Below are 22689 nucleotides of genomic sequence, written 5' to 3'. Positions count from 1 at the left end.
AGGAGCTACTATTTAATCTTAACAACCCTAGTAGAAGGCATTGTTGTCCCCATGTGAGAGGTGACAAAACTGAGACCCAGAAGGTTGGGTAACTTGCCCAGGATGGCGCAGCCCATAAAAGGCAAAACCACATTAGTCCTCAGGTTAAGACCTTCAGCCCCAGGAACTGGAGAGTCTGGTGCCCCCAACCTCAATGCAGAATTCAAAATAAGAGATCTAAACTGCAAAACGAATGTCAGGAAGCCAAGGCAGTTTTGATTTTTTTTTTCCCCAGTGATTACTTAATGCTTTTTAAATACATAAAATTATTTTTTAATTTGTATTTTCTCATTCTTTAACACTCGCACTCAGTAATTCTTTGACTAAGGCAGAGTTGCCCACATCGGTAGGGCCTTCGAAGTCTAGGCCTTTTTCCTCTGCCATGCTGCCTCTCACAAAATTTTTCAAGCAATTTCATAAAACTTTGACAAACTAAAATGTAAAGTATTTCTAAATTTTTAAAAAAATTAGCAAACAGCTCAAAAAAGTTTTTTTGTTCCCCTTGATCTCAAAGGCTCCAAATCAATACGGGTGGCTCCCCTATCCATCCATGTGCCCAGGCTAGAAATCCGGGTTTTTTTTAACCCCATGCTTGAATCCACCCTCCTCCTACTCCCACAGGCTCTTTAATCCATTTTCCACACTACAGTGATCTAATTTCCAAATGTAATCATTTCATTCTCCCGCTCAAAACCCCTCAGTGTGACTCTGTATGACAACACCCAAATCTCGAGACCCCCCAGCCTCCTCCTCTCTCTCTGGGACTCCTGATTCCCTTTCTCACAGCCCTGAGCACTACACTGAGATTTTAGTGAGAACACTAACGAGAACACAAACCACTAGTCAATTATGAAACTTCTTCCCCATTGCACCATCCAGCTCAAGCCTGGGATGGAGGAAAAATGTTGGATATAGTTGCCTGCTGCCCAGAAGACAGAGTAATGATCTTGTTTGCTGAGACCAGAGTGTGAAAACCCATTTTCAAACCTTACCTCAAAGGTTGCACAGAAGTGAGAAACTCAACCATGCTGGCTCTTATCAACCTATTCCTTCCCATAGCAACCTGGATATGAAACGGCCTTGGACCCTGCTGGACAATATATTATTATTCTTTGCATTTTAAAAAAATTAATTAATTTATTTTATTTATTTTTGGCTGCACAGGGTCTTCATTGCTGCGGTGCGGGCTTTCTCTAGTTGCGGCAAGCAGGGGCTACTCTTCATTGTGGTGCACGGGCTTCTCACTGCAGTGGCTTCTCTTGCTGCGGAGCACAGGCTCTAGGTGCGCAGGCTTCAGTAGTTGTGGCATGCGGGCTTAGCTGCTCTGCAGCATGTGGGATCTTCCTGGACCAGGGCTCGAACCCGTGTCCCCTACACTGGCAGGTGGATTCTTAACCACTGTGCCACCTGGGAAGTCCCTGTTTCCACCTTCTGGCTTTTGTGAATGCTGCTATGAACATGGGTGTACAAATACTTCTTGGAGACCCTGCTATAAATTCTTTTGGATATATACCCAAAAGTAGAATTACTAGACCATATGGTAATTCTATGTTTAATTTTTTGAGGAATCGCCATATTGTTTTCCATAGTGGCTGCACCATTTTACATTCCCACCAACAATGTATAAGGCTTTCAATTTCTCCACATCCTCTCCAATACACGCTGCAAAACTGAAAGCCCGAAAACATTGTGATGACAGAAATAATGATCATGTCATCAGCAGGCAAATGACAAGCTCGCCCCCTAGTGTCAAGTAAGGAAGATAACAGAAAAAGCAAACATTCTTAAAAGGCAACCACCACCACAAAGAGCATAATCTCTACCTTACCAAGAATCTGGAGCGAACACTAATAACACAAACTACTAATCAATCAAAATAGTTTATTCACAGGGACAATTAAAAAGGTTCAGCTCTGAGGGACAAAACGTATCGCCAACCCTTGCATACAAATCCCTAGCTGAAGTTACCTCATTAGCTGTGCCAGATGAGTAGCCTGGGGATGTTAATTTTTAACGTGTGAATGTCTCCGCTAAAGGAAGGCTTATGTTGTATCCTCTTTAGCAACCCTGAAGCACAACGGCCTTTAACTGTTACGTCACACGTAATTCCCAATCTCTGAATTTGCTGAAAGATCTGACTCTAAAGGCAAAAAGGAAGCCCACACCAACGATTAAGTCAGAGGGTGGCAGTCATGACTATTTAACTGTTCTTAGCTCCTTAAACCCGCTATTATGTAAATCAAGATACTTTCTGATTTTTTAAGCCCTCCCAACTAAAATAATGATGATAATGATGTCTGATTCTTTCAGGCCCTGTGGCTGCTAATTTTTCCAACTCCCTGCTCTGTCTCTCCTGCCCACCCCTCCAATCTCTATGGCTCACTGGTTTGCTGTTTTTCACAGAGCTGCAAGAGTTTGAGAACCAAAATCCCATCAATGTGGATCACACCAGATAAAGGAATACTGATTGAAGTACACATTTCAGACTACATCCCCGTAGGTGACACTCTGGGGCAATGGGTCTATACAATCAGAGTTATTGATATTAAATCCCAAGTCTTTCTGCTCCAGCAGGTCGACCTCCAAGGGCTGCATCAGAAGTAGGAGGTGCCAGCCTCAGGCTGACTGCTGCCTAGGAGGGCGGCCACACTACCCAAACGTTACAGGCTGGACATTTTTCTGCTGCTCTTTGTGCAGCTGTCGGGCCCGATTTTTTAGCTCTTCAGCCTTAGCTTCGTCCTTATCGACACCATCCCCCAGCTTGTACATGCGGCTGGCATTGGCACAGGCCCAGACATGGCCTAGGTCACAGGCTTTCATTGAGTATTTGCATGCCAGGCCCATGTCCTTGGGAAAGCCGGGGGCGCCCTGCAGGAACATGGTACTGAGGTTGAAGCAGCTAGAGGCATAGCTGCCATCACAGGCCCTTGTGTAGTAGTCTCTGGCCCTCTCCAGATCGGGCTGGCCATCCTCATTGACCTGTCCATCATGTGCCAGGAGACCAACGTTGTGGCATGCCTCCAAGGACTTCTTTCCTGGCTTCTCACATGCCATCAGAAAGCAGCTGGAGGCAGCTTTCAGATCCTGGGTTAGTCCACCTGGGAGGAAGGAAAAAAAGGTCAACCTAAGCCAGGGCAGAACCTGAATGTCTCAGGCCAAAGTCAGGGAGCAATTCCTGAATATAGTTTATAAACTTTGAGCTAAGGCAGCACGAAAAGAAGATGGCCTGGTATACTGCACAGATTTTCCAGCTTTTTTAGCCATGGAATCTTCTGTTCAAATGGTATCTTATAAGGAAGCTTAAACAGGTAAAAAGGGTGAAATGATAATATCTACCTCTGGGGGTAACAGCAAGATCATAGCATCTTATAAGCACTTCATTAAACGCTTAATTTTAATATATACTGAATGTGTATTATTTGCCAATTAATATGCTAGGTTCTAAGGAATAGATGCTGTCCCTGCCTTTGTGAATCCTGTGGTCTAATGAGACAGACATTAAACAAGCACACAAGTAAATGTATGATTATAAGTGTGACAAGCATATGGAGAAAAAGTACAGAATGCTATGAGAATGTATCAGGGCTCTGAACTAGGAGGCAAGGTCAAGGAAAGCTTCCCCAGGGACTTCCCTGGTGGCGCAGTGGTTAAGAATCCACCTGCCAATGCAGGGGACACGGGTTCGAGCCCTGGTCTGGAAAGATCCCACATGCCTCAGAGCAACTAAGCCCATGTGCCACAACTACTGAGCCTGTGCTCTAGAGCCCGCGAGCCACAATTACTGAGCCCGTGAGCCGCAACTACTGAAGCCCGCGTGCCTAGAGCCCATGCTCCGCAACAAGAGAAGCCACTGCAATGAGAAGCCCGCGCACCGCAATGAAGAGTAGCCCCCGCTCACCACAACTAGAGAAAGCCTGGGTGCAGCAACGAAGACCCAATGCAGCCAAAAATAAAATAAAATAAAATAAAATTTAATTTAAAAAAAGGAAACCTTCCCCAAAGAAGGGACATTTGAGCTGTGATATAATGGAAAAAAGAAGGAAAAGAAAATAAAATATGTAGTGGAGAAAAAGAAAAGAAAAAGGCAAAGAAAATTGTTCCAGGCAGCAGGAATAGAATACAAAGAGAAAAAGAGCCCATGTGGCTAGAACCCAGAAATCGCTAAGGAAGGGAGGCTGGAGGGCAGGCAGGGGCCAGATCATGGAGTGTCTGATGGGTCTCCTTAAGGACCTTGCACTTAATCCTAGGAGCAATGGGAAACTGCTAATGGATCATTTTAAGGAGAGGTGGTGACAGGGCTCACTTTTTTCTTTGTTTTGTTTTTTAATGGAACATTTCAAATCTCCATTCTCAAAAAGAGAAACATTTTAAGTATCTCAACGTTTAGTTTTTAAAGTCATTCCAAACATACCACCTAGAAATAACCATCATTATCATTAAGAGGACACCATGCCAGTCATCTTCATAGCATGTGTTCAAATTAAATGTCAGCTGGCTGAATGGACAGCTAGACAGAAGCAGAGTTGACCCTTGAATGATACGAGGGTTAGGGGCGCCCACACAACCAAAAATCCAAGAATAACTTAAGAGTCAGCCCTCCCTAAATGTGGCTCCTCCACATTGGCAGACTCAACCAGCAGAGGACTGTGTAGTACTACTATAGTATTAATTATTGAAAAAAAATATACCTGTAAGTGGACCTGCATAGTTAAACCCATGTTGTTCAAGGATCAGGTGTATTCTGAAAAACTGGATTACCCGTGCTACTTGTAAATAAAAAATTTAACTTTGATTTTACTTGTATTTATTGTTAAGACAACCAAACTGAAGTGAAACTCAAGAAACTGCTAACTTCAAATGAATATTTCAACAGAGAAATTTCCTAAATGAGCCCCTAGAGTTATAGATTATTAAAAGGTTAGCACCACAGTTTTGTTTTGTTTTTTTAACCAAATTTCAGACAGTATTGACTCATGAGGATGTTGTCACCTCACACTTCTCCCTATCTCTCTTGCCCTGCCTTCTATTTTTTGTTAGATATGTTATTTCAACTTCGGGAGACACAGAGCACAGTGGTTACCAAAGCCTGGGCTCTGCAGCCAGAAAACCTAGGCGCCAGTCCTGGCTCCATTACTTGCTGGCCGTGTGAGCTTAGACAAGTTACTTAAACTCTACAAAGCTTCAGTTTTCCTCATCCGCAAAATAAGGACAATAGTATCTACTTCATATTATGGAAGCTTAAATGTGTCATTACAAAGAGCCTAGTACGTAATAAGTGCTCAGTAAATGTTGTGGCATTTTTATGCCATAAAGGTTTATATTATTTACATTCTATTCAGTTACCCTAATTAGCCCAACATTCATTCTAAATGGGATTCTGCTCATCACCAGTCTTTTCATCAGAGCTCCTCCATTTCTGAATTATTTCTCTTGATTCACCTACTTCCTGATTATCACATAGATTTTTCTAGAAAAGCGTACAGCTTCTACAGCCTCTGAGTTCTTTCAGTTTTGAGAATGCATTCTTGCCACATTTCTATTTAAACAGTATATAATTAGGTCTTGCTTTTATATCCAGCCTGATAAACCTACGCCTTTTACTGGAGTGTTTACTTAGATTTAATGCAATTCTTGATATAGCTGGGTTTAAGTCTACAACCTTATTTGTTTCCCATTTGTCCCAAATGTTCTTTGTTCCTTTTTTCCCTTTCTTACAATTCTTTTGAATTGTATATTTCTAATAGTCCATTTCATTCTCATCATTGGCTTTTTAGTAATACTTCTTTTATCAGTGGTTTACCTAGTGAAAATACTATGTATACTTAATCACAATCTACCAAGAATTAATATTACAGCACTTCACATATAATGTAAGAACCTTACAATAGTACACTTTCATTTACCACATTTCTATCCTTTGTACTACTGCTGTCATGTTTTACTTCTAAATATATTACTTATTTGTTTGACTTCTATATAGTGTAAACCCCATAACATATAACTATTATTTTTTTAAGTCAAGCATTTTTTTTTTTTTTTTTTTTTTTGCAGTATGCAGGCCTCTCACTGTTGTGGCCTCTCCTGTTGCGGAGCACAGGCTCCGGACGTGCAGGCTCAGCGGCCATGGCTCACAGGCCCAGCCGCTCTGTGGCATGTGGGATCTTCCCAGACCGGGGCACGAACCTGTGTCCCCTGCATCGGCAGGCGGACTCTCAACCACTGCGCCACCAGGGAAGCCCATAACTATTATTTTTGCTTCAGTTTTTTAAAGACATTAAGAAATGAGGAAAAAATTCTTACATTTACATGTATATTCCAGTGTGCTTTCTTCTTTTGTATGGATCCTAGTGTCCACCTTTTTATCATTTTCCTTCTACCCAAACAACTTTTCTTAACTTTTCTTGTAGTGTAGGTCTGCCAGCGACTCATTCACTCAGCTTTTGTTTATCTGAAAATGAATTTATTTCATTTATTTATTTATCTTTTTGGCTGTGCCATGCAGCTTGTGGGATTTAGTTCCCTGACTGGGGACTGAACCTGGGCCCTCGGCAGTGAGAGCGTGGAGTCCTAACCCTTGGACTGCCAGGGAATTCCCCATCTTCATTTTAAAAAATATTTTCAGGGGTGGGATAGGGAGGGTGGGAGGGAGGGAGACGCAAGAGGGAAGAGATATGGAAACATATGTATATGTATAACTGATTCACTTCGTTATAAAGCAAAAACTAACACACCATTGTAAGGCAATTATACTCCAATAAAGATGTAAAAAAAATATTTTCAATAAAGTAGAATTCAAGTTTGACAGTTTTTTTCTTTCAGCATTTAAAAGATATCCTTTTGTCTTCTGGCTTACATTACTTCTGATGAGAAGTCAGTGATTATTCTCACCAATGTTCCCCTCAATGTGTCTTTTTCTCTGACTGCTTTTAAGATTTTCTCTTTACCTTTGGCTTTCAGCAAATGGTGATAATGTGTCTAGGTATGATTTCATTGGTTATCCTGTTTGGATCCAGTAGGCTTCATGGATCTGTGGAGTGATATTTTTCATCAAATTTGGAAATTTTATACTGTTATTTCTTCAAATACTTTTTTCTGCCCCAATCTCTTCTCTTTCTGGACTCCAATATACGTTATGTTAGATTAAAGGATAGTGAACCCCACAGGATGAGGCTCTGTGTTTTGCTTTTTCTCTCTCAGTGCTTCAGTTTACATAACATCTTCAATCCTGTCTTCAAGTTCACCGATCTTTCAAATTCACTGATTATTTCCTTCTGATGTGTCCAATTTGCTATTAAGCCTGTCCAGTGAATTTTTCATTTCAAATATTATGTTTTTCAATTGCAGGATTTCATTTGGTTCTTTTTAATAGTTTCAATTTCTGTGATGAGACTTCCCATCTGTTCATTCATTGTGTCCATCTTTTATTTAAACCCTTTAATAAATTTATTTTCCTTGTTTAAAAATATTTGACTGCTAATTCCAACATCCCTGTCACATCTGGGTCTGTTTCTATTGACTGCTTTTTTTCTGTTTAGCAATTTCTTACTTTATGCTGGACATTGTAGATGCTACTTTGTTCACTCTGGTTTGTTGTATTCATTTAAAGACTGTTATACTCTGGTTTCTCTTCAGATCACATAAATCTTTCACCTTTTACTAAAGACTGTTGAGTTTTGTTCTCACAAGTAACTAATTCACTGGTGAATCAGCCTGATCCTTTTGAGGCTTGTTTCTAAGTTTTGGAACCTTTCTGCAGTCTGTATTCAATGAGATCTCTCCACTCTGGCTGGTGGAATTCAAACAACTCCCAACACTGTGAAACCTCTGGAGTCTCTTTTCAGTTCACACCTCCCCAGTAGCTTTTCACTGCAAGGTCTCTCAGAGTCTCCTCCTATGCATGTGCAGCTTAACACTGAGCCAAAGACTTAAGAGCACCCCTATGTGGCTATCTGGAGCTCCTTCTCTGTGTAGCTCCTTCTTCTCTGGTATCCTGTCCTGCAAACTCTGGCAGCCTCAGTGGCCAGAAACTCTGACCTCTGCCTCATCAGTTCAGCAAGACTATCATACTCTACTTGGCTTCCACCTCTTTGTGCCTAGTCTGAAAAGTACCTCCAGGCAAAAAGCCAAAGCAATCATTCATGGGGCTCATCCTGTGTGTTTCCCTTTTCTCAGGGATCACTGTACTGCACTGCCTATTTTCCAATGTCTGAAAATAGTTGCTTCATATATTTTATTGAATCCATGGTTTATATCCTTAAAAGTTCATTTTAGTTGCCTTATGGAAAGATTAGATACCTGCATTAATGAAGCAGGAGACGAAGGTGGCTTGGATAAATATGGTAGCAGGAAAGGGAGAGACAGGACAGATCTGAAACATATTTTAGAGCTAAACTGGCCACAAGCTACTAGGTAGGGAGAGATACCACTTGCTAAACTGGAAGACAAAAGGGGTGCAATATGTGGGAGGAAAAGAAAACAATTAAGATTTCTATATTGGATTTGTTAAGTTTGCAATGCCTGTAAGAACTCCAAGTCAAATTTTCCAGTAAACAAACAGTCAACTATATGCAGTCTGGAGTGGTTTTGCCTAGAGATAAAGGTTTGTTTGCAGTTATCATCACTAACTTATTCACTGCCACATCCTAGAGACCACCACTATTAATTTTTGGTGTATTTCCTCCTACTACCTTTTCAATGTAGTTTGGTCTTGTTTTTACATGTTGTAATCATGTGTTTGTTCTTCACTCCCCATTAGAAACCCATCTTCATATGTTTTATTAAGAATATTTCATCAAAGAGATGTATCAGAATTACTTTCCACTTCCTTTTAAATGGCTTCACAAAAATAGTTCAAAGCTGATTTCACTGATGAAAACACCTGGGCAAAATACCTTGGGACACTCTAAGTGTCCAATCCAAGGTAACTTCTGCAGCAACCAACACAAACCAGACCTGTTCACACTGACAGAATGTTTTACAATTTAACAAAGCAGTCACGTGTGAGTTCATTTGATGCTTAGAAAAATCCTATGAATAAGGTGTGAGCTGACCTTATTACTCCAATCTTGTCACTGAGGTATTTGTAGCTCAGGGAAGGAAAATGCCTTGCCTGATACCACACTGTCCATTAGTGCTCAGGATGAAAAGTGACCTCCCACTCTTCCCCCCTGCCCCAAGCTATCCTTGATAAAAGGAGAGTTATTAACCAGTCTTTGTCAAGAAAGGACACTGGGTGTGTTTTCAGAACAGAGGGCAAATTCTTAGGCTCAGAACTAGGCAGGGGGGTCAACAGTATTGGCTTTTAGAAATGGCAGGGCCCAAGGTCTCCTAACTAACAATCCAAAAGAGTCTGAGTAGCAAAGATCAGCTAATGGGATCTCCTGTGACAACACCCGACCTCGAGGAAATTATTTAACAACGTCAGCTTAACAGAGGATTAAGTATTATTCTCTAAACACTCTTGTGTTCTTTCACCTGCTTACCTGCTCTCTATTCTGAAGAGAAGACATAACTCTATTCTACCTCCAGCAAATAGAATCTGCTCTGTCCTTTAAGAACCAGTTTCAATGCCTCCTCCTCTCAGCACCCCCTGATGACGACATGCTCCCAGAACTGAACCCCAAAAGTACTTTACATGTCTCTCTATAAAGATACTTATCGGGGCTTCCCTGGTGGCGCAGTGGTTGAGAGTCCGCCTGCTGATGTGGGGGACGCTGGTTTGTGTCCCGATCTGGGAGGATCCCACATGCCGCGGAGCGGCTGGGCTCGTGGGCCGTGGCTGCTGGGCCTGCACGTCCAGAGCCTATGCTCCGTGGCGGGAGAGGCCGCAGCGGTGAGAGGCCCGTGTACCGCAACAACAACAATAACAACAACAAAAAGATACTTATCAAGCTCTCCCAGGTTAACAGGTATTAGTATAAATACTTCTTCCCTGGGGAGGGGGTAAAAAAAAAGATTTCTTCCCCCACACTGGTCCATCTTTGCTTCACTGTACAGAGTAAATACTAAAAATTTGCTCAACAAAGGAGCACTTAAGAAAGAAAAAAGTCTCAGTGCACAACCATTAATCATATAAGTTTGTCAAAGAGAAGGGAAAATAATTTCACAACCTCCACAACCTCTTTTGTTCTCCTTAATTCAATAAGGAACTAAAAGTCCCTGTGGAAAATGTAGTAAAATATGATATAAAGGCAAAAGGAACCCAAAACTTTACCAAGACCCAAATTCAGAGACTAAACAACTGGGAACATTTTTATTTTTGCACAGTATATTATATAGCTGAGTTCACATCATACGTAACTTTGTGTTCCGCTTTCTTCACTGAACATTGTATCATAAACCTTTCCTGATGTCAACAAAAATTATTTTAAAATATTATTTTTTTTCTTTTTTCACATCCTTATTGGAGTATAATTGCTTTACAATGTTGTGTTGGTTTCTGCTGTACAACAAAGTGAATCAGCTATACATATACATATATCCCCATACGCCCTCCCTCTTGAGCCTCCCTCCCACCCTCCCTATCCCACGCCTCTAGGCTGTCACAAAGCATCAAGTTGATCTCCTTGTGCTATGCAGCAGCTTCCTACAAGCCATTCATTTTACATTTGGTTGTGTACATATGTCAATGCTACTCTCTCACTTCATCCCAGCTTCCCCTTTCCCACTGTGTCCTCAAGTCCATTCTCTAGGTCTGCGTCTTTATTCCTGTCCTGCCACTAGGTTCAACAGTACCACGTTGTAGATTCCATATATACGTGTTAGCATACGGTATTTGTTTTGCTCTGACTTACTTCACTCTGTATGACAGATTCTGGGTCCATCCACCTCACTGAAAATAACTCAATTTCATTCCTTTTTATGGCTGAGTAATATTCCATTGTATGTATGTGCCACATCTTCTTTATCCATTCATCTGTTGATGGACATTTTGGTTGCTTCCATGTCCTGGCTGTTGTAAACAGTGCTGCAATGAACATCATGGTACATGTCTCTCTCTCTTTTTTTTTTTCTTCTGCGGTACGGGGGCCTCTCACTCTGTGGCCTCTCCCGTTGCGGAGCACAGGCTCCGAACACGCAAGCTCAGCAGCCGTGGCTCACGGGCCTAGCTGCTCTGAGGCATGTGGGATCCTCCTGGACCGGGGCACGAACCCACGTCCCCTGCATCGGCAGGCGGACTCCCAACCACTGCGCCACCAGGGAAGCCCATGTCTCTTTTTGAATTATGGTTTTCTCAAGGTATATGCCCAGTAGTGGGATTGCTGGGTCATATGGTAGTTCTATTTTTAGTTTTTTAAGGGACCTCCATACTGTTCTCTATAGTGGCTGTTATCAATTTACATTCCCACCAACAGTGCAAGAGGGTTCCCTTTTCTCCACACCCTCTCCAGCATTTGTTTCTAGATTTTTTGATGATGGCCATTCTGACCAGTGTGAGGTGATACATCACTGTGGTTTTGATCTGCATTTCTCTAATGATTAGTGATGTTGAGCATATTTTCATGTGTTTGTTGGCAATCTGTATATCTTCTTTGGAGAAATGTCTATTTAGGCCTTCTGCCCATTTTTGGATTGGATTGTTTGCTTTTTTGATATTGAGCTGCATGAGCTGCTTGTATATTTTGGAGATTAATCCTTTGTCGGTCGTTTTGTTTGCAAATATTTTCTCCCATTCTGAGGGTTGTCTTTTCTTCTTGTTTATGGTTTCCTTTGCTGTGCAAAAACTTTTAACTTTCATTAGGTCCTATTTGTTTATTTTTGCTTTTATTTCCCTTACTCTAGGAGGTGGGTCAAAAAGGATCTCGCTGTGATTTATGTCAGCAGAGTGTTCTGTTTATGTAGAAACATTATTTATTTATTTATTTATTTATTAAATAAATAAATAAATTTATTTATTTAAAAGATATATTTATTTATTTTCGGCTGCATTGGTTCTTCATTGCTGCACACAGGCTCTCTCTGGTTGTGGCGAGTAGGGGCTACTCTTTGTTGAGGTGCGTGGGCTTCTCAACGCGGTGGCTTCTCTTGTTGCGGAGCACAGGCTCTAGGCGTGCAGGTTCAGTAGTTGTGGTACGCGGGCTCAGCAGTTGTGGCTTGCAGGCTCTAGAGCACAGGCTCAGTAGTTGTGGTACACAGGCTTAGTTGCTCCGCGGCATGTGGGATCTTCCCAGACCAGGGCTCAAACCTGTGTCCCCTGCATCAGCAGGAAGATTCTTAACCACTGCGCCACAAGGGAAGTCCCAAAACATTATTTTTTAATGGGCTAAATAACATTCCAGCTGCTGGAAGTAACATTATTTATTTAACTAAACTGCTACTGTTGGCACATAGATTTTTTTTTTTTGTGGTATGTGGGCCTCTCACTGTTGTGGCCTCTCCCATTGCGGAGCACAGGCTCCGGACGCGCAGGCTCAGCGGCCATGGCTCACGGGCCCAGCCGCTCTGCAGCATGTGGGATCTTCCCGGACCGGGGCACGAACTTGTGTCCCCTGCATCGGCAGGTGGACTCCCAACCACTGCGCCACCAGGGAAGCCCAGATTTTTAAAAAAAATAATTAATATAATGCAGTTATATATTACTTATAAATTATAAATTAATGAAAATAAAATTCTGCCAGATAGATAATGCTCGGGTGAGAATCTTTGCATATAATCTTTATTTGCATTTCCAGTTATTTCCTTAGGAAAAGATACTAGGAGAGTTACTAGGCCAAAGAAATGCTCCTTTGTTCAAGCAAGGGAACCTGATATTCCTATTAATGCTAAACTTTCTTCAACTTTGAGACTACCATAGACCCCATGTCCCATGTGAAGGGAGAAATAGCCCACACAGCTCCAGAGATTTTAAAAGACATCCTCTTGATCAAACTTTCACTGAACATCCTTCTAACCAGGCTTCACTGGGTACTGGGAACAAGGGATCATCCTCAAGGAGCTCATGATCTAGTGAGCAAAAAAAGAATTGCCTGTCTAAGGTCATATTCCCTATTTGTGGTGGTTTTAAAATATGCCCATGAATTCTTTTTTTTTAATTTATTTAATTCATTTATTTAAATAAATTTATTTTTGGCTGCGTTGGGTCTTCGTTGCTGTGCACGGGCTTTCTCTAGTTGTGGTGGCGAGCAGGGGCTACTCTTCGTTGTGGCATGCAGGCCTCTCATTGCGGTGGCTTCTCTTGCTGCGGAACATGGGATCTAGTCATGTGGGCTTCAGTAGTTGTGGCACACAGGTTCAGTAGTTGTGGCATGCAGGTTCAATAGTTGTAGCTCATAGGCTCTAGAGCACAGGCTCAGTAGTTGTGGAGCAAGGCTTAGTTGCTCCACAGCACGTGGGATCTTCCTGGACCAGGGCTTGAACCCATGTCCCCTGCACTGGCAGGCAGATTCTTAACCACTGCGCCACCAGGGAAGTCCCAGCCCATAAATTCTTGATATTCCTTCTTTCAACAGGTGGAATTTAAGTTTTCTCCAATTAGTGTAAGCTAAACTTACTGACTCATTTCTAATAAACAGAGTGGAATAGAAATGAAAAGTGTGTGACTTCCAAGGGTATAGTATAAAAGACACTGTGGATTCCATCTTGCTCCATCTTTGGATCACTCACTCTGGAGGAAGCCAGATGCCATGTCACCAGGACATACAAGTAGCCCATGAAGAGATCCATGTGACAAGGAACTGAGGTCTCCTGACAACAGCTGGCAAGGAACAGAAGCTTTCACCAACAGCCGTGTAAGTGAGCCAGCTTAGGATTGGAAACTCTGGTTCCAGTCAAACCGTCAAAGGACTACAGCCCTGGCTCCCTGGCTGATGTCTTGACTGCAACCTCACTGAGAGACCCTGAGGCACACAGCTCAGCCACTCCCAAATTCCTGACCCACAGAAACTATGTGAAATGATAGGTTTGTTGGGATAATTTGTTATTTAGCAATAGATAACTTAAATACTACTGAATACCAACTGCAATTAGGTCATGAGGAGAAAAGCAGATGGAAAGGAATTAATTATTGGTCCCTTCCTCTGTGCCAGGCACATGCTGATGCCTTTACCTACATCACCTTATTTAATCCTCACAACAAACCTGTGAAGCAAGTACTATTTTTTTCTCCATTTTACAGGTGATATAACTGACGCACAGAGCTAATGTGACCGGCTCAAGGTCCCACTACTTGCAAACAGCATTCCTTAAGGTCTGCCTGACTTGAAAGGCTGTGCTCGTCCCTCCATCACTTTGCTAAACTCTTGACTCCAAATTTTCCTATAACATGCTTCCCCAATGCCTGTGAGGACCCTTCTGTAAAGAGGGCTCAGTATGAGCCTCAGGACGTGATGTCAGCACTACCATCAATGATAAGGACCAAAGAAAGCAGGCCCCTCCTTACCTTTCCCAGTCACATAATAGGCCCCCAGTTTGTAGCAGCTATCACTGTGTTTGTTCTCTTCACAGTTGAACTTCAACACCTTGGCAGCCTCATCAAAATTCTTCTGGATCCCTTCCAAATAGTCCACCAGCCGATAGCAACCTGTGAGGAAAGGGCAAAAGCTGCTGTTCAAGTCTGGGGCAGTGGGGAGGGTCTAGGTGTGGCAGGCCAGATGTGCCTTTTATTGAGGACCAGCCTCTCTCCTAAAGAGCGCAGGTAGTGTTCAGCCACTCCTACAAATGGCACTGTCCGCCCTCAGCCTAGGACTGAGCAATGTACAGACTGTGGAGACCTTGGCCCCACACTGGCTCCACCACTCACCGGCCCTCTGTTCCGCCCAAAGATGCACTGGCTTCTATAATGAAACTCTGCTAGCTTTGGAACTTCTCAGGAAGCTCAGCAGTAAAACAGTGAGAACCAACAGGGTCCATGGGCTGGTCTTCATAGCTGCAAGAAAGGGATGCCTTGATGACTATACCTTAATCCTTGGCCAGGCTGGGTACATTAAGAAGAAAGAGTTGAAATGGCAGCTACCAAAGGAGTTGGAAGTAGACTCCCTCTCCTTGGCAGTCTCTGGTCCCTCCTTAACATCTCTCTCCTCTGTCCCTTTTTTTTCATCCACAATAACACCCATCTCTTGTTCATTTTCATTCAACGAATATTTGAGCATCTATCTGCATCAATGTACAAGGCACTGCTTTAGTTGCTGGGAATACAGTCACTTGCCTGCCTAAAAATTACATTGTAGAGGAGGAAATACAATAAATAAGTAAATAGGTTAGCAAGATGCATTCAAATCTTAATAAACAAATATGACTGAACTATAACAGGATGATAAGATAGTTCGTTGTGCATGTTGGGGGAATGGTTAACACAGACTGGGCAAGATCAGGGAGGGCCTTATTGGGGACTTCGATGCGTGAGCTGAGATGTGAATAACATGAATGAACTAGCTATTTAAAGACAATGAAATGGGAAGGAGGCAGAAAGTCTCAGGCACAAGGAACAGTAAATAAAAAGACCCAAAAGGGGGAATAAGCTTGGCACAAATAAGGTATAATGTGGCTGGATCCAGGAAGAAAGAGGCAGGAAGTGAGGAGAAGGTAGGGACCAATCACAGGGCCTTGTAGAAGATAGGAAGAAATTGGGATTTTACTCCAAGTCAATGGCAAACCACTGGAGGGTTTTAAGAAGGGAAGCAATATGATTCGATTTTTTTTTTTGTTTTTTTTTTTTTGCTGTACGCGGGCCTGTCACTGTTGTGGCCTCTCCCATTGTGGAGTACAGGCTCTGGACGCGCAGGCTCAGCGGCCATGGCTCACGGGCTCAGCGGCCATGGCTCACGGGCCCAGCCGCTCCTCGGCATGTGGGATCTTCCCGGACTGGGGAACAAACACGTGTCCCCTGCATCGGCAGGCGGATCCTGAACCACTGCGCCACCAGGGAAGCCCCCGATTTGCATTTTTAAAAGGTCATTCTAATATATATGTTTGTATGTGTCTGGATGAATATGGAGTAAGTTAAGTGTGAAGGGACATACTCCAACACTGATAATAACAAAAATGTGTTATTTTGTCATTTAAAAAACGAATAAACATTTAAAATAACAAAATAAAAATTTAAACATCAGTCTGTGAGTTGAGAATAGATCTTAAGTGAGTGACAGTGCAAATGGAGAGCCAAGTTAGAAGGCTATTTCAGTAATCCAGGTGAGAAATGATGATTTTGAACACTAATATAGAAGTAGCTATAGTAACTACAGCCTCCTCTCAGGCTCTCCTTCTAAAGTGCCGCAGCCTGCCCTTCTTATATGCCCACCCTCCCCTACTTCACTGCTCCGTACATCTCCAGAGTACAAAAGCATGTATGGCTCTCCACTGCCTACAGAATAAAGTCTAAATGCCTTTCCGTAGCATTCAAGGTCTGAAACACTCCATAAACAAGACGAAAAGACAACCCTCAGAATGGAAGAAAATATTTGCAAATGAAGCAACTGACAAAGGATTAATCTCCAAAATTTACAAGCAGCTCATGCAGCTCAATATCAAAAAAACAAACCACCCAATCCAAAAATGGGCAGAAGACCTAAATAGACATTTCTCCAAAGATATACAGATTGCCAACAAAAACATGAAAGGATGCTCAACATCACTAATCATTAGAGAAATGCAAATCAAAACTACAATGAGGCATCACCTCACACCAGTCAGAATGGCCATCATCAAAAAATCTAGAAACAATAAATGCTGGAGAGGGTGTGGAGAAAAGGGAACCCTCTTGCACTGTTGGTGGGAATGTAAATTGATACAGCCACTATGGAGAACAGTATGGAGGTTCCTTAGAAAACTAAACATAGAACTACCATATGACCCAGCAATCCCACTACTGGGCATATAGCCTGAGAAAACCATAATTCAGAAAGAGTCATGTACCACAATGTTCATTGCAGCTCTATTTACAATAGCCAGGACATGGAAGCAACTTAAGTATCCATCGACAGATGAATGGACACAGAAGATGTGGCACATATATACAATGGAATATTACTCAGCCATAAAAAGAAACGATATTGAGTTATTTGTAGTGAGGTGGATGGACCTAGAGTCTGTCATACAGAGTGAAGTAAGTCAGAAAGAGAAAAACAAATACCGTATGCTAACACATGTATATGGAATCTTAGGGGGAAAAAATGGTGCTGAAGAACCTAGAGGCAAGACAGGAATAAAGACACAGATGTAGAGAATGGACTTGAGGAATGGGGAGGGGGAAGGGTAAGCTGGGACGAAGTGAGAGACTGGCATGGACTTATATACACTACCAAATGTAAGGTAGATAGCTAGTGGGAAGCAGCCGCATAGCACAGGGAGATCAGCTGGGTGCTTTGTGACCACCTAGAGGGGTGGGATAGGGAGGGTGGGAGGGAGACACAAGGGGGAGGAGATGTGGGGGATATATGTGTATGTATAGCTGATTCACTTTGTTATAAAGCAGAAACTAACACACCACTGTAAAGCAATTACACTCCACTAAAGATGTTAAAAAAAAAAAAGGTCTGACACACTGTGGCCCAGGGTCCCCGTCAATCTTATTTCTGACTACATTCTGACTTCAACCTTTCAAAAGAGCATTTTCTTCTCTTCCTCTGCTCCATTTTATCAACACTACTTGCCTATCCCTCCTGACCTCTTCCAGAAGTCTTCCCCAACCATTCTGCTCCTCAGTGACTCCAACTCCTGTGAAATCTCCCTACACTCAGGGCATAGACCAGCCCTCAAAGAACAGCCCTGAGTTCTTTTTAAGCCATCTTACACTGCAGAGCAACTCTGTGTAGTTGGTCAGCTTCAGCTAGACTGCAAGCTATTTGAAGGTAGGGCCAGTGCCATTTTTTTTCCCCTTTATAAAAATGAAGTAAGAAGAAGAAAACCACCCAAAGGTACTGGCTGCTCTGGGTGGCCCCTTCTGGACATCACCATCCACCCACACACTGAAGTCAACTCAATGTTCCCAGAACACACGGGGCACATTCACGCCTTAGAGCCTTTTCACTAGCTGTTACCTCTGCCTGGCATGATTCTCCCTTACCTTCTTCAACACTGTTCAAATGCCACTCTCCCAATGATTCTCCCTGACGTCTCAATTTAAAATTGCCCTCCTGAACTCCTGATTCTTCTCAGTCAGTTCTTCTTCCCATTGCACTTACTACCTTCTAACATAATATCTCATTTATTTTCTTATGTTTCTTGTCCAGTATCCCCTACTAGAATGTAAGCTCCACGAGGACAGGACGTTTTATCAGTTCACTGATGTAGCCCCAGTCCCTCTACTCCAAGCGCCCGCGCGCTTCTCTTCTTTCCAGCCCGGCCTCTAGGCTCGGTGCCGGCAGAGTAAGCCCCGGCTGCGAGCCCCGCAAGTCACGTGGAACCCATCCTGCCCCTCCCCAACACACAAAGAGCCGTCCGCGTCCTACAGACCCCGCGTGTCCGGCCCGCGGCTCCTTCCAGATCCTCTCAGAGGTCGCTCGCGCGACCCGTCCAGCCCCCCGCCCCTGCGCACCGAGCCCTCACATGTCCTTAGGGCCGTGCAGGCGGCGCTCACCGTCCGGGTTCTTCTCGCGGTAACACTGGTAGTTGCACTCCACCTCCATGTTCTCCAGAAAGGACTTCACCTGCTCCTCGTCCTGGAAGTCCACCACGCCCGCCATCGCTCTTGCTCGCCCAGCCAAAATCACCCAGCCACTCTGCCCCTGGCCACGCCGCCCGCCCGCCTCACGGTCACGTGAGCCGGCGGAGGGGCGGGGCCTGGGAGCGGCGTGCCGCCGAGGTCCGCGGTCACCCGGGCGCCCGGAAAGCACCGTTCCCGGAGCCTAGGCTCTCCTCTGTCCTCATGCTGTTAGTCTTTGGCCGTCCCATCTTTCCCTCTGGTCAGCCCACTCCTGAAAGTGGTAGCAGTCTTTCTGCAGCACTTTGTCCCAGGCTTGTGGTCTTAATGCTTCTCTGCCTGCAGTCATTGATTCCATTCATTCGTTAATTCGGTGTTCCCTAAGCGCCTCTGTGTGCGTCACCAAGTGCTTGGTTTTAGTAATACAACAGCTAGGAAGTATGGCCCCTGCCTTTAAATAGCTTGCAGTTTAGTAGGAAGGCATTTGTTTATTCATTCAGCAAGTATTTTGAGCACCTACTATGTGCCAGATGTAGCTAGACAAACCAGTGTTCATAAGTCTGTATAAGTGCAATGAAAAATCTGGTTCATCTCTGCTTTCCTCCCAGACCTACCCCGTGCCTCCAACATGAATGACCTAAGGAATGAATGGCTATGGAAGATGATAACTGGAACACAGTAGCTGTACTGGTTGCAGTAATAATACTGTTATAATAGCTAATGCTTAAACAGTGCTGAACTTTGTTCCAGATTCTATTCTAAGAGCTTTATACTAATTCTCATGGCACTCATTGTGACCCTATGGGGTAGGAATTATTGTTATCCCCATTCCCCCAATGAGGAAACTGAGGTACAGAGAGGTTAACTTGTCCAAGGTCACACAGGAAGTGAGAGAGTTGTGCTGTAAATCTTTTTTAAATAAAAGAATGAGGTGCAAGAGGAACATGTCAAAGACATGGGAAAGAGGAGAGGAACTTCAGCTGGTTTTTGCTTTTTCTCCTGCTCAGAATCATTAGTTCCATAGTGCCTAGACTGAAAGCTCTCCAAAGACAGTCAGTTCCTATTCATCTTTGAGTCCCAGCCATTCCTCCTCTAGAGCCCTCAGTGGAGCTCAATCCATGGTTTCCCATTACCTATAGCAATGCTTCCCAAATGGCTTCATTATTAACCTATCCCTAATGGCATCAGAGAGTGGACTACTTCCAACCACGTCCTTATTGTAGAGCAGCTTACTGTACGTGGGAAATGTCTTTGAAATCCCAGTTTTATTTTAAAAGTTCATTTGTTTTTACATTCAATTCCATAATACATCCTTCGTAGCATAACACATTCCAGTTGCTATGCCACATTTACTAGTGGTTTCTCAAACCCCCAATCACCTTGGGAGATTCCCTCAGTACACATGTCTCAGATAGAGAAGCCCTGACCTTTGATTTTGAGTTCACCTTCCTTTGGCTGGCCTCCAAAGCCCTGTACAATCTGATTCTAGCCTCATCTCCTGCCTCTCCTCCCCCATATCCCACCCAACTTTCTGTTCTCTGGATGGGTCCCAGGTTTGTGTCCCTGTTTACTATTGCTCTTTTTTTTTTTTTTTTTTTACTTTTTTTTTACTTTTTTTTTTTTTACTATTGCTCTTGATGCGTAGACTACCCTTCTCAAATCAGAGAACTTCTCCTCTGTAATGTCTTCCCAGATGCAACAACCATACACTCCTAGAGTAGATTTAGATCCTCTAACTTCAGTGTTCCACCCCACTTGGTCTATTCTTATATAATGTAGTAGGGGATGACTGGCTTTGGAGGGCAGACAGATCTCAGTCAGGGTCTATGTCCTATGTTTACTAAGTTGTGACCTTGACCCAATCACATTTGTGAGCCTGATTCCTCTTCTGTAAATGAAGATCCCTTGTGGGCTTCCCTGGTGGTGCAGTGGTTAAGAATCCACCTGCCAATGTAGGGGACATGGGTTTGAGCTCTGGTCGGGGAAGATCCCACATGCTGCAGAGCAACTAAGCCCTTGTGCCACAACTACTGAGCCTGCACTCTAAAGCCCGTGAGCCACAACTACTGAGCCCACGTGCCTAGAGCCCGTGCTCTGCAACAAGAGAAGCCACCACAATGAGAAGCCTGCACACTGCAACAAAGAGTAGCCCTTGCTCACCACAATTAGAGAAAGCCCACACACAGCAATGAAGACCCAACGCAGCCAAAAATAAATTAAATAAATTAAAAAAAAGAAGATCCCTTGTATGGCTGTCAGTAGGACTAAAATTGCATGTATGCAGTATGCTTAGCACAGTGCCTAGCTCAGAGTCATTCCTGTTCTAGAAATGTTTCTTGTCAAGCCCCAAAAGTCATGAAAGTCTGTGTCCCAACCAGACTGTGAGCTCTATATCTGTTGTGCTGGACACGGGACCAAAAACAGAGCAGAACTTGGTTGAGGGTAATGTAGATAACTAAAGTCAGGGACTGGGCCACAAATATGTAATATTTTTTCCTTAATCATATTTGCTGAGTTGAACTGCATTGAAATGAGACAGCCTAAGCAGTAGAGGGCGATAGAGAGTTGGAGAAAAGATGAAAGAGAGGCTGGACCAAGTTGGTCACATATTTTTAAATGAAATATAACGTCATCAAAAGGACAGCTAGCTTCTTTTTTTAGGCCTGTCCTTATCTCTGTAGTTTTATTCCCCTATATTCTTATAAATGCTTGCATTTACTTTTAAAAATATTTATTTTAATTATTCAAGTGATACATGAATATATGTTTATTGTAAATTAATCTTATGTTTTTCACCTAATAACCCTTTTTGATAAGCATGATACAGCTTGTAGACTGTTGCAGAGAAACTGAAGGTCCGAGAAGTTAGGTGATTTACCCTAAAACACACAGTGAGAGGACCAGGAGAAACCAGGCCTCTTGGAATCCTAGCAACCATCCCAGATCCTAGAGGAAAGAATTCAAGGGCATTATAGTTCTCACTTCCTGACTCCAGACTTAGATTCAACTAATAATATTAATTGGTCACTAATTATGAGTTTAGTACTTTAGATATATTATCTCATTTATTCTTCACAACATTACACTTCATTCGTTCAACAAACATTCCCTGGATGTTTAATAATATAATGACTAGGGCTTAAGGGATGCAAAATTGAAGAATGCAAGATTTCAACAAGAACATGCAATTCTTAGAAGAGCAAAAGCACTTGTCAACAAATATATGGTGAGATGCTCCTCCTAATCATTAAAGGAAGGCAAAGTTAAAACGGTGCAATATTTTTCATTTCATATTAACAAAGATTGGCATCCTGTGTTTGTGATGGTGCTGAGAAACCAGCATTGCCATACGCTGTTGGTGGGAATATAAATTGATGCCTCCTCTTTGGAGAGCAATTTGGTAATATTTATTAACATTTAAAATGTGATTATAGGACTTCCCTGGTGGTGCAGTGGTTGAGAATCTGCCTGCCAATGCAGGGGACACAGATTTGATCCCTGGTCCTGGAAGATCCCACATGCCGTGGAGCAACTAAGCCCGTGCACCACAACTACTGAGCCTGCGCTCTAGAGCCCATGCTCTAGAGCCTGCGAGCCATAACTACTGAAGCCTTAGCTCCCTAGAGCCTGTGTGCCGCAACTACTGAGCCCGTGTGCTGCAATTACTGAAGCCCGTGTGTCTAGAGCCTGTGTTCTGCAACAAGAGAAGCCACCGCAATGAGAAGCCTGCGCATCACAATGAAGACTCAATGCCGCCAAAAATAAAATAAAATAAAATGTTAAAAAAATAAAAAAAACAAAATAAAACGTGCTTATATATTTTGGGAAGGGTGGGAGAAAATATTTGCAAGCCGTCTTTACCACAATGGACTTGTATCCAGAACATATAGGGAACACCTACAGCTCAACAATAAGAAGATAACATTTAAGAAAATGGGCAATGTATTTGAGTAGACATTTCACCAAAGAAGACATAAAAATAGGTAACGAGCACGCAAAAAGACACCCAGCACGGGGAAATGCAAATAAAAATCCACAATGAGATACCACTATAAAATTACTAGAATGGCTGTAAT

General features: G+C 42.9%; 1 protein-coding gene across 1 annotated transcript; it reads right to left on the bottom strand.

Annotated features, from left to right (window-relative positions):
* Positions 1-1900: 1900 nt before the first annotated feature.
* On the bottom strand, positions 1901-18701 carry LOC132516185 (cytochrome c oxidase assembly factor 7). Its single transcript, XM_060142589.1, has 3 exons — positions 18551-18701; positions 14417-14557; positions 1901-3137 (listed from the first exon to the last, which is right to left on the bottom strand). The coding sequence occupies exons 1-3, from the start codon at positions 18654-18656 to the stop codon at positions 2689-2691; spliced, it is 696 nt and encodes a 231-aa protein (XP_059998572.1). The 5' UTR covers positions 18657-18701; the 3' UTR covers positions 1901-2688.
* Between the last annotated feature and the right edge of the window lie 3988 nt (positions 18702-22689).

This window comes from Lagenorhynchus albirostris, chromosome 2 (assembly GCF_949774975.1).
Source record: "Lagenorhynchus albirostris chromosome 2, mLagAlb1.1, whole genome shotgun sequence".
NCBI lineage: Eukaryota > Metazoa > Chordata > Mammalia > Artiodactyla > Delphinidae > Lagenorhynchus > Lagenorhynchus albirostris.
The sequence above is the reverse complement of the archived record's forward strand: the minus strand, read 5'-3'. Positions and strand labels throughout refer to the sequence as shown.

Bases quoted from the DNA above. Each gene is read 5' to 3' on its own strand.
- LOC132516185 (XM_060142589.1), bottom strand. From the start codon at position 18,656: ATGGCGGGCGTGGTGGACTTCCAGGACGAGGAGCAGGTGAAGTCCTTT. The intron at 14,558-18,550 runs GTGAGCGCCGCC...CTTTCCTCACAG, and splicing joins CCGCGAGAAGAACCCGGACG to GTTGCTATCGGCTGGTGGAC. The intron at 3,138-14,416 runs GTAAGGAGGGGC...CCTTCCTCCCAG, and splicing joins CTATTATGTGACTGGGAAAG to GTGGACTAACCCAGGATCTG.